This window comes from Dermacentor andersoni, chromosome 1 (assembly GCF_023375885.2).
Source record: "Dermacentor andersoni chromosome 1, qqDerAnde1_hic_scaffold, whole genome shotgun sequence".
Classification (NCBI taxonomy): domain Eukaryota; kingdom Metazoa; phylum Arthropoda; class Arachnida; order Ixodida; family Ixodidae; genus Dermacentor; species Dermacentor andersoni.
The window spans coordinates 329040340-329052622 of record NC_092814.1 but is presented as its reverse complement, the minus strand read 5'-3'; the positions used below and the strand labels follow the sequence as shown (position 1 = coordinate 329052622).

Sequence of the window (12283 nt, the reverse complement as noted above, 5' to 3'; positions counted from 1 at the left end):
GACAATCTCATGGGCATCATTAAGGAGTGCGCAATAGAAGTCGGGGGTAACGCCGTTAGACAGGAAACCAGTAAGCTATCGCAGGAGACGAAAGATCTGATCAAGAAACGCCAATGTATGAAAGCCTCTAATCCTACAGCTAGAATAGAACTGGCAGAACTTTCTAAGTTAATCAACAAGCGTAAGACAGCGGACATCAGGAACTATAATATGGATAGAATTGAACAGGCTCTCAGGAACGGAAGGAGCCTAAAAACAGTGAAGAAGAAACTAGGAATAGGCAAGAATCAGATGTGTGCGTTAAGAGACAAAGCCGGTAATATCGTTACTAATATGGACGAGATAGTTCAAGTGACTGAGGAGTTCTATAGAGATTTATACAGTACCAGTGGCACCCACGACGATAGTGGAAGAGAGAATAGCCTAGAGGAATTCGAAATCCCACAGGTAACGCCAGAAGAAGTAAAGAAAGCCTTAGGAGCTATGCAAAGGGGGAAGGCAGCTGGGGAGGATCAGGTAACAGCAGATTTGTTGAAGTATGGTGGTCAGATTGTTCTAGAGAAACTGGCCACCCTGTATACGCAATGCCTCATAACCTCGAGCGTACCGGAATCTTGGAAGAACGCTAACATAATCCTAATCCATAAGAAAGGGGACGCCAAAGACTTGAAAAATTATAGACCGATCAGCTTACTGTCCGTTGCCTACAAAGTATTTACTAAGGTAATCGCAAATAGAATCAGGAACACCTTAGACTTCTGTCAACCAAAGGACCAGGCAGGATTCCGTAAAGGCTACTCAACAATAGACCATATTCACACTATCAATCAAGTGATAGAGAAATGTGCAGAATATAACCAACCCTTATATATAGCTTTCATTGATTACGAGAAAGCGTTTGATTCAGTCGAAACCTCAGCAGTCATGGAGGCATTACGGAATCAGGGTGTAGATGAGCCATATGTAAAAATACTGGAAGATATCTATAGCGGCTCCACAGCCACCGTAGTCCTCCACAAAGAAAGCAACAAAATCCCTATAAAGAAAGGCGTCAGACAGGGAGATACGATATCTCCAATGCTATTCACAGCATGTTTACAGGAGGCATTCAGAGGCCTGGAGTGGGAAGAATTGGGGATAAAAGTTGATGGAGAATACCTTAGCAACTTGCGATTCGCTGATGATATTGCCTTGCTTAGTAACTCAGGAGACCAATTGCAATGCATGCTCACTGACCTGGAGAGGCAAAGCAGAAGGGTGGGTCTGAAAATTAATCTGCAGAAAACTAAAGTACTGTTTAACAGTCTCGGAAGAGAACAGCAGTTTACGATAGGTAGCGAAACACTGGAAGTGGTAAGGGAATACATCTACTTAGGGCAGGTAGTGACCACGGATCCGGATCATGAGACTGAAATAACCAGAAGAATAAGAATGGGTTGGGGTGCATTTGGCAGGCATTCTCAAATCATGAACAGTAGGTTGCCACTATCCCTCAAAAGAAAAGTGTACAACAGCTGTGTGTTACCAGTACTCACATATGGGGCAGAAACCTGGAGGCTTACGAAAAGGGTTCTGCTGAAATTGAGAACGACGCAACGAGCTATGGAAAGAAGAATGATGGGTGTAACGTTAAGGGATAAGAAAAGAGCAGATTGGGTGAGGCAACAAACGCGGGTAAACGACATCTTAGTTGAAATCAAGAAAAAGAAATGGGCATGGGCCGGACATGTAATGAGGAGGGAAGATAACCGATGGTCACTAAGAGCTACGGACTGGATTCCAAGAGAAGGGAAGCGTAGCAGGGGGCGGCAGAAAGTTAGGTGGGCAGATGACATTAAGACGTTTGCAGGGACAACATGGCCACAATTAGTACATGACCGGGGTAGTTGGAGAAGTATGGGAGAGGCCTTTGCCCTGCAGTGGGCGTAACTAGGCTGATGATGATGATGATGATGACTCTTAAATTAGCTGTTTATTTGTATGCACAAGTTCAGGTCCTCAGTTTGGTTGCATGACAAATTGTCATACCTCAATAGATACAAGAAACAATTTTATTACAGTTTAATAAAATCCAAACAGTAATAATCACAACATAATGACATACATTTCTTTTGGTACGTATACAGCCCATGTCTTGGCAGTGTATAAATTCAACTATACACCGCGAGTACTGTGTCCTGACCACTATTATTCACATGTGTAAAACCATCACAGCAATTCAACAAATATCACAGTAATTAGTGACATACACTTTGTAACTGCTTTACATGAGCATAATGTATACAAATGGTCCCTGTGTACCTACACATGACTAGTGCCACCCGAGTACTATTACTCACAGGTGTAAAACCAACAAAGCAGTTCTTTAAAAAATATCACAGCGCTTAGTGACGTACATGCTGTAACTCCCTTGTAGAAACTTAATACAAACACGTGAGGACACAGAAAGCTAGCAGTGGGCATACATGGGAATACCACCGCCTCAATACTAATTCACAAGTGTAAAACCAACCAAGCAGTTCTTTAAAGAATATCAATGCTTAGTGACATACATTTTCTAGCTAGCTTATATAAGCTTTATACAAAGATGAGAACATACACAAAGCTAGCGGTGCACCCGCATAGAAGTGCGGCCATCTGAACACGATTATTTGCAAGTGTAAGCTCAACAGAACAGTTCGTTATAGTGACGCACATTTTGTAACTGCCTTATACAAGCTTAGCGCAAGCACAAGAATGCAGAAAAATATAAATTAAAAACTTGCTCTATGCATACACAAACAGATCAACACAAATGGTAAACACCGCTTTGAAGACAAATGTGACTGTGGCAAAGCGCAGTGCTGTGCCGGTTGAAATTGCCACCCACAAAAGTATTGAGCAATGCTTAAACCACAGGCAATAAAGTGCTGAAAGACTGCGTCTCTAACGTAACTATTTTAATTCAAATTTCTTGAATATAGGGCTCGCTTGCAGATAAGGCATCTGATCCAACTGACCTGATTTTACACCTGCTACATGCATATAATGCACTCAGATATAACTGGTAATAATAATTATAAAAGGCATTTAAAAACTTGATAGTATGATGAAGATGCATGACTAGAAAAGTTCTGTCCCCCTCGTACTTGTTAAAAAGGTGTAAGTACGACACATGTTCTTTTTTTCCTCAATTTTTGCATTAATGGACAGCCGGGAACCTCGAACCGACACACAAAAAAAGATACTGCTATGTTAATAGTGTTATGAATAATTTTTTGTGAAAGCTTTTTTACAGACAAGTTGCAGTCTCGTTTCTGGAGGTTGAGCTGTATCTTGCAAAATAACTTGAAAAGTGGTCACATGGGAGCATGACACTATGTCATAATGTTCGTTTCAGTTGACTCTCTTGCCCTACAAGTCACTGCTCACTGTGGCCAGTGATGCAACAGCAGTTTCTGTGTGATTTTCATCACACTTCTGTCCTATGCCATCCTTACCAGAGTTGGCGGCACATAGATACCCAAATTTCGATAGTGTTGCTTTCTCAGGTGGTTGCTTTTGATTTGCTCAATATCAGTTGGCACTTCAGCTGCATCAAACTTCTTTTTTACCTCTTCAACAACAACATCAACAACAATCTTATGACACCTGTGTTGTCCTGCTAGTTGCCTACAAAGACCAGTCAATCTAGCAACAACACTGACAGTCTCTACTATCTTGTAATGGGGGAGAGGTGTGTCCCACCATGTCTTCCACATTGTTGTCACTATGTGGGCTGGCTGGGGAGGCAACAACTGTAATATGTTTGCATTTGCATATATTAAAGTGATGCTTGTACTGTGTTATAACACCTAACTTAGTCTTGCACTTGCTGCACAATAACACTGGCTCACAGTCGTGGTGAAAAGCTTTTGTATGTTGAGCAAATGAGTTGTATCCACTACAAAAAACGTCAGTGATAGCACACATGTTGCTCTACCAGGCCTGGTGTGGTTCCTTCTGACACTGCTGCTGATGCTGACGCGCTGCTGCTTGCCTCGTACACTGTTGCAGCTGCAGTAGACATGGCAGTCTCTGTATCTATTGCTGCCGTGTCATCTGTCCTGGTAACTTCCAAGTGGTATCGGGCTCACTTCTGCAACAGAGATGTTGTTTGCACCTTGAGGGCTCTCATGATCAGGGCCAATAATTTCGTAGGCATTGTCTCCTGCATCGAAGAACCAATAAGATCAGCATGAATTAATAAACATAGCTCTAAAAAGTACAGACATCAAGACTTAACCACAAGCTTTGCACATAAGTGACCGGGCTTAATGAATAATACTTGCAGGAGGAGTTACACAATTGTTTGTGTATATTACAGTAAAGCCTCATCAGAAGATATTCAAGAGGCACGGGAAACATGTCTCTCGAAACCAAAAATTTTGAGACACTGAGGAGCCAGACTAGATCACTTTATTATGCATCATCACTAAAGTATGTTTTGATATATCTGAAGGAATAAATGCTCAGGGTGGCTTAAAGGGCCCCTAAACCACTTCTCGACATTTTTTGAACATTTCAAGTAAACACGCGTATCGAAATCAGAATGCCGTCACGATCGACGAAGCCAAATGCCAGAGTGCGTAGCACTGCCGGAGCACCACAATATGAAGAAAATGACCCCGTGCGCCTCTCTGGACCTATCCTGCACCCCCCAGTTTGTCCTGACGTCACCAGGCTGTCTCTGATGATGTCACCAGTTTCCGGTGCTGTCGATTGGTCAAACGAAAGTGTACGACTGCCGGCAAGGCCTGCAAGCAAATACACACACTCCTTCTTCCTCGTCGCGTTGCGCGCGATGCCATTGTGGGCAGCCAATGGGGGCAAAGAACAGAAACGCCAAAAGAAGGGTCTCCCTATGAGGCTCTTCAACACGAGTCACCATACAGTTCCGTTGTATTAGCGCCACCCCTCGCAGGACGACGGGCCAGCGCGGCAGCAACAGAGCTCGTTGGTGTTGGCCTGCCCCGTAACATTTGGAGGTGTACTAGGCAAGGAAAAGACGATACTGTCCATGTGGGGTGTACCAGATGAAAGAGTAAAATGAGTGGGGACTACTTTTCGATAATCAAACACACGTAGCTCCACTATTACTGCACCGTTTCGAAAAATTCTCGTGGCTACCTGTTCATTGCCTTATTGTGTAGAACTGCAACACCGCAACTGAATTTCAACCTCGGTGGTTTAGGGGCCCTTTAAAGAAGACATTCACAGCTTTTTAGTGACTGTAGATTGTGTTAGCTTCCTTCCCAACTTCTGGAATTTAAATCTTCACTTTGCAAGCCTTGTTCCTCGCAGTACCTTTGAGGTGCTCTTAGACGCTCGTCAGCTTCAACTGCCGACACTTTCTGCCTTGCACTGTCCTCGTTGCCCTCCTTTTCTGGCTCATGCTAAAAGAGACATGCGCGATTGACTTGTGTAAGGATTGCGTGATCTTTACGCCCTTCGGAGCACACAAGGTGCACAAAGTGAATGTGTCTGGGTTGTGTCCCTTCGAAGTAGTGAATACTTAAAAAGTCATCCTTAGTAACAAAGGTGTCTCTTGTATACAGTATTGTTAACGTGGCAAACATCGGAAAACCAACCAAACCATTTTCAGATGTCTCTTACAACCAAGTGCATCTTGTAATGAGATTCTACTGTACTGAATATTTTTCAACTATGGATCATCTGCATGTACATATAGTCACAAAGACATGTTGTGTGGAATGGCGAATCGGGAAACAGTTCGTACTCTTACTTTTTGTCCCTAACATAAGCAGCTGATAACAATATGATAAAAAAGCAGGCAATGAGGCTAGAATGGAACATAATCCTTCAGCTCTAAACAGTTTTTTGGGCCCACATCATTCCCTCATATGACATAAGGAAACAACTTGATTGCAGTAATGGCTGCATGTGATCTGAGTTGATTGAAACAAACTATACGTAAGGTTGTCCTGTATGTAATTTTATCAGAGTGCTTTTTAGATGTCCTGCTGGTGATCCTGGCTGCGCGATGCTTCTCATGCTTTTTGGCACGATTCCTTTTTTTCCACTCCACTTTTTTTTTCAGATTTTCTCCCCTTTCCCTTCCCCCTTGTGTAAAATAGCACACTTGAAGTATCAAATCTGTTGAACTAATGTGCGTATCAAACCTGTTAACATGTGTGCTTCTCTGTGGTCTGTGTTGTATTTTTGCGCTGCACAATTCAAGATGAATGATGGAACGTCCCTGCCTTTAGTTTAAGTGTGTGTGTGTGTGTGTGTGTGTGTGTGTGTGTGTGTGTGTGTGTGTGTGTGTGTGTGTGTGTGTGTGTGTGTGTGTGTGTGTGTGTGTGTGTGTGTGTGTGTGTGTGTGTGTGTGTGTGTGTGTGTGTGTGTGTGTGTGTGTGTGTGTGTGTGTGTGTGTGTGTGTGTGTGTGTGTGTGTGTGTGTGTGTGTGTGTGTGTGTGTGTGTGTGTGTGTGTGTGTGTGTGTGTGTGTGTGTGTGTGTGTGTGTGTGTGTGTGTGTGTGTGTGTGTGTGTGTGTGTGTGTGTGTGTGTGTGTGTGTGTGTGTGTGTGTGTGTGTGTGTGTGTGTGTGTGTGTGTGTGTGTGTGTGTGTGTGTGTGTGTGTGTGTGTGTGTGTGTGTGTGTGTGTGTGTGTGTGTGTGTGTGTGTGTGTGTGTGTGTGTGTGTGTGTGTGTGTGTGTGTGTGTGTGTGTGTGTGTGTGTGTGTGTGTGTGTGTGTGTGTGTGTGTGTGTGTGTGTGTGTGTGTGTGTGTGTGTGTGTGTGTGTGTGTGTGTGTGTGTGTGTGTGTGTGTGTGTGTGTGTGTGTGTGTGTGTGTGTGTGTGTGTGTGTGTGTGTGTGTGTGTGTGTGTGTGTGTGTGTGTGTGTGTGTGTGTGTGTGTGTGTGTGTGTGTGTGTGTGTGTGTGTGTGTGTGTGTGTGTGTGTGTGTGTGTGTGTGTGTGTGTGTGTGTGTGTGTGTGTGTGTGTGTGTGTGTGTGTGTGTGTGTGTGCGCGTGCGCGCGCGTGTCTCTCTCTCTCATGTTTTGAAATATATGTACATTCAGGAGTGCCTGCATGCCCTTTTCTCCTGCTCCAGTGACGAAAAGGAGAGCCTGTTTATGTGCCATAGTAAAAATTTCAAAGGTTTTCGCTGTGCCCATTACATCCCTTATCATATTGATCTGTCACAATACAGAGTAGCAGTGGTCCATAATACTAGCCCATCCCAACATAATTATAAATTAATACATACCGACATGCTGCGAAACAGCTGTTGCAAAGCCGGTGGTGAAGGCAATTTCCGCAGCACTGCAGTGGTACAGCCGAGTTCCACCTGTATAGTGACAAATCCATATGCGTGTTAGCAACTCAGTAGTTGCTGATGGTTTCATAAGCTTTACACTACACAATAAAGTAATCTAGACAACTTTGTTGGAACACATAATTAGGACACCACTTAAACACTAACACGATTAATTGCCCCCAATCTCTCACTCACTAAGGGATAATACTACTGAAACATCGGTGGAGAGCTCAGATTAACACAGCCCATAAATGACAAGCGTTCTTTGAGGAAAACAGCTATAACAGCGGTTAGTTTTCTTGATCATTTTATGTGGTAGCTTTGATTTAAATGTCATGCAGTACTATAAAATACGAAGTGCCGCATTTCTAGCAGCAGAAGGCGTCGTCAGGCTCATGGTACAACAGATTTTTGCACTGTTTGTCAGTGAGCCGACACATACAAAGAAAACCGAATTCACACATACATATACAGTGTCAAGTGCACTTCTCCTTCTGAAAACGCAGCCACCAGTTTTAATGTTGCTGAAAGGAAAGGTTATATAAAGTGCGAGACTGCATGGAACTGCCACTTATGACTGTAAATGTATGGTCTGCTGATTGCAGAGGTAGTCACATGCTATTTCTAGTCTCTTTTAGAAGCATTACTAAAGGATGAATTAAAATCGATTCATAAGTCACGAATTTCACGCATCCACAGTTTGGTTAAATAACTTGTGAGAAAACGACATGTTTACCTGGAATAGCAACCTTTTTTCCTGCTGCAAAACTTTCCTTCGAATTAATGAAATAACTTTGCAGCGTCATAATATATTGTGTTTCTCGCAACTACTTGCCGGCAGTGGCGAGTTACAGTGTTTATATCCGACTCATTGGGCGACAATACTGCCAAACACAAATGCTTCACGAACACGAGAACACGTCCCTCGCAGAGAATAGCAACCATATATGCCTCTGTGAGACATGATCGCACCTTTGTGGTCAAAATGTACATTAGAACGACATCACCATCTCATTAAAAAAAAAGCCTCCGTACAAGGCAGCCGCCAACTGCATAATGTGAAATTGCAACTGATGTCCACTTACTGGTGGCCTGTGTTTGAGTCACTTTTGGCAGTTGACTGGGTGCTGAGAAATGCATGTCCTGGGTTGTCCCTGCAAAACATACAGGGTTATGTCAAATGTTGAAAATATATATATGCCGGCATTTCATCAGTCGCAAAACAAACGAGTAAACTAATAAACAACTGTAATGTAAACAGAGTACACATCATAAGATAGGCTGTCAACTGTTAATTCATTACGCAAAAAACCTAATGCATAGGAAAGACTATATGTATACACACGAAGCTGACACACAATTTAATTCGCTCTAGGTTCTTCCGTGCAGTATATTCAAATTATTATGTCTCGTGGTTAGAGCAAAATTAGTGTAAATTACGAACTAAATTATCTACCCTGGAAACTTTTCTTCAATATGCACCTGTGCGCGCTTCGAACGAGTAGCGTTGTAAAATTTATGTACATGGCATTTAACATAGTTGCGGAACACGGATTTCCTTTGCCCTGTGTCGTGTACAGTGAGCTACATATATCTGCGCCCCCCCTCCCTTTTTGTACTAGCTATACTGCGTGCCACTGCACCTATACGCACGTCAATAAACCTCACGACTTAGAAATAAAAAAAGCGCCAATCACCCATGCCTGCATGTTGTAGTGGGCCTAACCTAACCAAGCATGGGCTGTTGCTTTTTATAGTAAACACAGGCACCGTGCTCATTGCAAGTATGTATCATGTCGCTAAGCAAATATGCAATTTCATTGTACCACTATTTCTTTATCACATGGATATATCTGTTGAGAGGCAAGACAAAAAGCAGTCACTTCTCAGAACTAATCAGCTTTCTTAAAACACATTTTTAACTTTTCAATGACACTTGCTGCTATGTGTTTGTCTCCAGAGAGCATACTTGATTTGACTTTCCAATCAGAGACATTACATAAATATACCATGTTAAGATGACTGCCTGGAGCACGTGAGAATTTTCAACTTCGTGTAACATACTGTATCTTGATTTTGTTGACATTTGGTCAAATGGTACACCCAATATACCCACATACTAGTTTTCTTGTCCAAATAACATGCCAATGTATTTTGATTTTTTGGCATTGGCTCCTCTGCACTACGTGAAGTCGCGCTGCACTGGCTCTTTCATATCCTCGTGTCCTTGCAGCTGCCTTCTTGCGTTATATAAAGCGGGTGCCTGAAAAATATCGTATGCAAAAGTCAACACAAGGGCATGGTGCAAAACAACATCAAGACAGTCAAGGCCATGGCAATAAAAAAGTCTTAGCTCTTAGTCTTCCTAGCGAAATGCATGCAAAACATCCAAATCACTGCAACAGTCAACTGCTAAACTAACTTCAATTTTTAGATTTAAGCAAAAAAACAAATAAACCACAGTTCATCCTTGTTTTTCATGAATGTTAGAATACTCCTGCTAATGAATAGAATATTGGTCATTTTCAGACGTCATAGGTCTGTCATGAGTCTGGTGTATCGCAAACACCACTTGTGACACATCCTAAGCACGTGCCCAGTGTGCCCCCCCCCCCCCCCCCCCCCCGCACCATCCCTGGTTGTGCCACTGCTGAAGCCATAATTTGAGGATTATAGCTGCAAACATGATGCTCAGTAGGGATGAAAATATTGTCCTTCAGCTCAATGGATATATGGATGTGCCTATAAAAAAGGGCAACAAGGCTTGTTATGGCAAGCTTACCCACATTTCAATACTAACAAGTTCACTGCGGCCTGCATCTAAGCTTACTAAAAGGCATGAACTTATTTCCATGCATGAGGTGCGCAGTGGAGTTCATTTTTGACAGACCCGACTACTGCTGCAGTTTGAAATCTAGCATTTTAGATTCTTGTCGGCATGTAAAAGTGCAGTTAAACCGCAGTTATTAGTTTATTACACCAACCTATTGTTCTGTGTACGACAGTCTGGTAACACGGAATTAAAGCAACATTTTATTTTGATATTTTATTTCTCTACTAAATATATTCAAGCGATAAACACATCTTGATCTGCCATGCTATAGCAAAATGCACACATTACGCTTGTAACCCCCAGAGGAAGGCTGATTTAGCTGTTCATATGACATAACTCTGACACGCCAACTCATACTAGCAAATGCACAGGCATGTCCAAAACAATAAGCGTATGCAAAGCGCCCCTGCAATTGTAATTCCACACAGCAGCCGTTATATTCGATGCCGATGCGTAACTAGCTGCTCGACAATTCACCGAGTTCGTAGACATAAGCATCCTTTCAGTTTCGCACCGTGCACGAAAACCGCAACAGGAGACAAAACCAGACCTATAATCACACCATTTCAACATGAGCAAAAACAGCTCAGTCTTAGGGATAAACACTGTGAGAGCGATTTAGTGCGCGACGGCGACGAGCGACGGCTTCGAGCGACAAAACGGGCCGTCGCTTGAACAGATGGCTCGGTTCTGGAAATCTAGAAATCGTCGCTCGTCGCCCAGAAGTGCTATGAGCGACTAGCCAATAGCGCGAAGCCGGAACTGGATGTACATACATCGCTCAAATACTACCGATTGTCGCGCGGAACGAGCAAATGATTCAATTTTTATACGTGCAAGGATAAGAACGTACTGCAAGACCTCCGGAAATATTTTATGCTACTTTTTATAGTAAAATACATCAACGTAAATTACTAAAGCACGCGTCACGCGTGACTGCAGCCCTCATGCCGGGAACACCGGGGAGGCGTCGCTCAAAATCGTCGCTCGCACGGAGTACGACTTGTAGGCGACGAGCGAACGCGACAGCCATCTCCGTCGCGTCGCTTGTAGCTGCCGCGCGCAAGATCGCTTATATGGGGTTTATACTTTTTTCAGCATAAAACATGGATTCCTCATGCGTTTTCAGTAAGTTCAAGATAACGCGCCCAACTGACCTCTTGCAGCATGCAGCTGAATGCCTGCGGCAAAGTTTCTAACTAGCACTGGTGCTGCACGTAACTTCAGTGGTCGCAGATTCCCCCTGCGCGAGACACCGTCAAGCGCGCGGTTTATTTATGAAAAAAAAGCATGCTGCCAGCAAAATGACGCCTTCTGTTATGTGATTCCGTGGTTCACCAGCGTTCCGTACACAGTAGACTGCCAAACTGAATAAATTCAAACACACAAAACGCACGCTAATCACGCTCCGCATAGGCTCGGAATCACGGGCTGGTGAACTAACCATTTTAAGCGTCCTCTCGCCTGGTGTCTTATTAAACATACCATAGTTCTGGCAGCGTTTGCGATTTTTAAAGCTCTTACGGACAACGGCAAAGTGATAAAATCACATGCAGTTATCGCGGCGACTGGCTTTTTCGATTGACATCGAGAGACAGCGCGTACGCCTAGTCCTTTGTCAATCGCGTCGGCTAAGTGCAGCGACGACTTCCTGGCAATAGCATGACATATACGGAGAATGTGCACCTAAGTTAGAATTCACTTACCGTGGAGGATTTGTTGTTATATCCAAGGCATGACGAACGACTGTCGTGTTATCGTGGCGACGCGAGATGGCAGACACACGATCTCCCTCGGCTGGCCTTTGCTCGCTGAACGGATCACCTTTCTCCCGTGCTGTGTTGTTCCGCGATCTTGCGCGCGCGCGCGCGCGGTGGAGCCACTCCGAGTGAAAAAGTAGAGCGCTCGCTACGCGTTCCTTTGAACTGCGGCGGCCTGTTCTCTTAGAAGCAAAACGATGTGTTCTTTGCTCAGCGTGCATGAATGATACATTGCCATGTTCGGGGCCAGCCACCTACAGTTGAAGCAGAAGATTACGCTACGTTTTGTTTTCTATTGCAGCAAGAGTCTCTCTTTTCTATTGTCGCAAGAGTCTTTTCACTCCCTCTCTCTGAAGGAGAAAGTGAAAAGCACATTTCACTCTCTCCTTGG

At 43.6% G+C, this 12283-nt stretch overlaps 1 protein-coding gene across 2 annotated transcripts; it reads right to left on the bottom strand.

The window, feature by feature from the left end:
• Window positions 1-2037: 2037 nt before the first annotated feature.
• On the bottom strand, window positions 2038-11927 carry LOC140215354 (uncharacterized). 2 transcript variants are annotated; one of them, XM_072285951.1, is made up of 5 exons: window positions 11839-11927; window positions 9420-9562; window positions 8385-8453; window positions 7249-7329; window positions 2038-4189 (listed from the first exon to the last, which is right to left on the bottom strand). In XM_072285951.1, exons 2-5 carry the CDS (start codon window positions 9466-9468, stop codon window positions 4077-4079), a joined length of 312 nt encoding a protein of 103 aa, XP_072142052.1. In that variant the 5' UTR covers window positions 9469-9562; window positions 11839-11927; the 3' UTR covers window positions 2038-4076. The 2 variants fall into 2 exon arrangements, with proteins under 2 accessions (XP_072142052.1, XP_072142051.1); XM_072285950.1 differs by lacking the exon at window positions 11839-11927 and having other exon boundaries at window positions 9420-9680.
• Window positions 11928-12283: the final 356 nt, after the last annotated feature.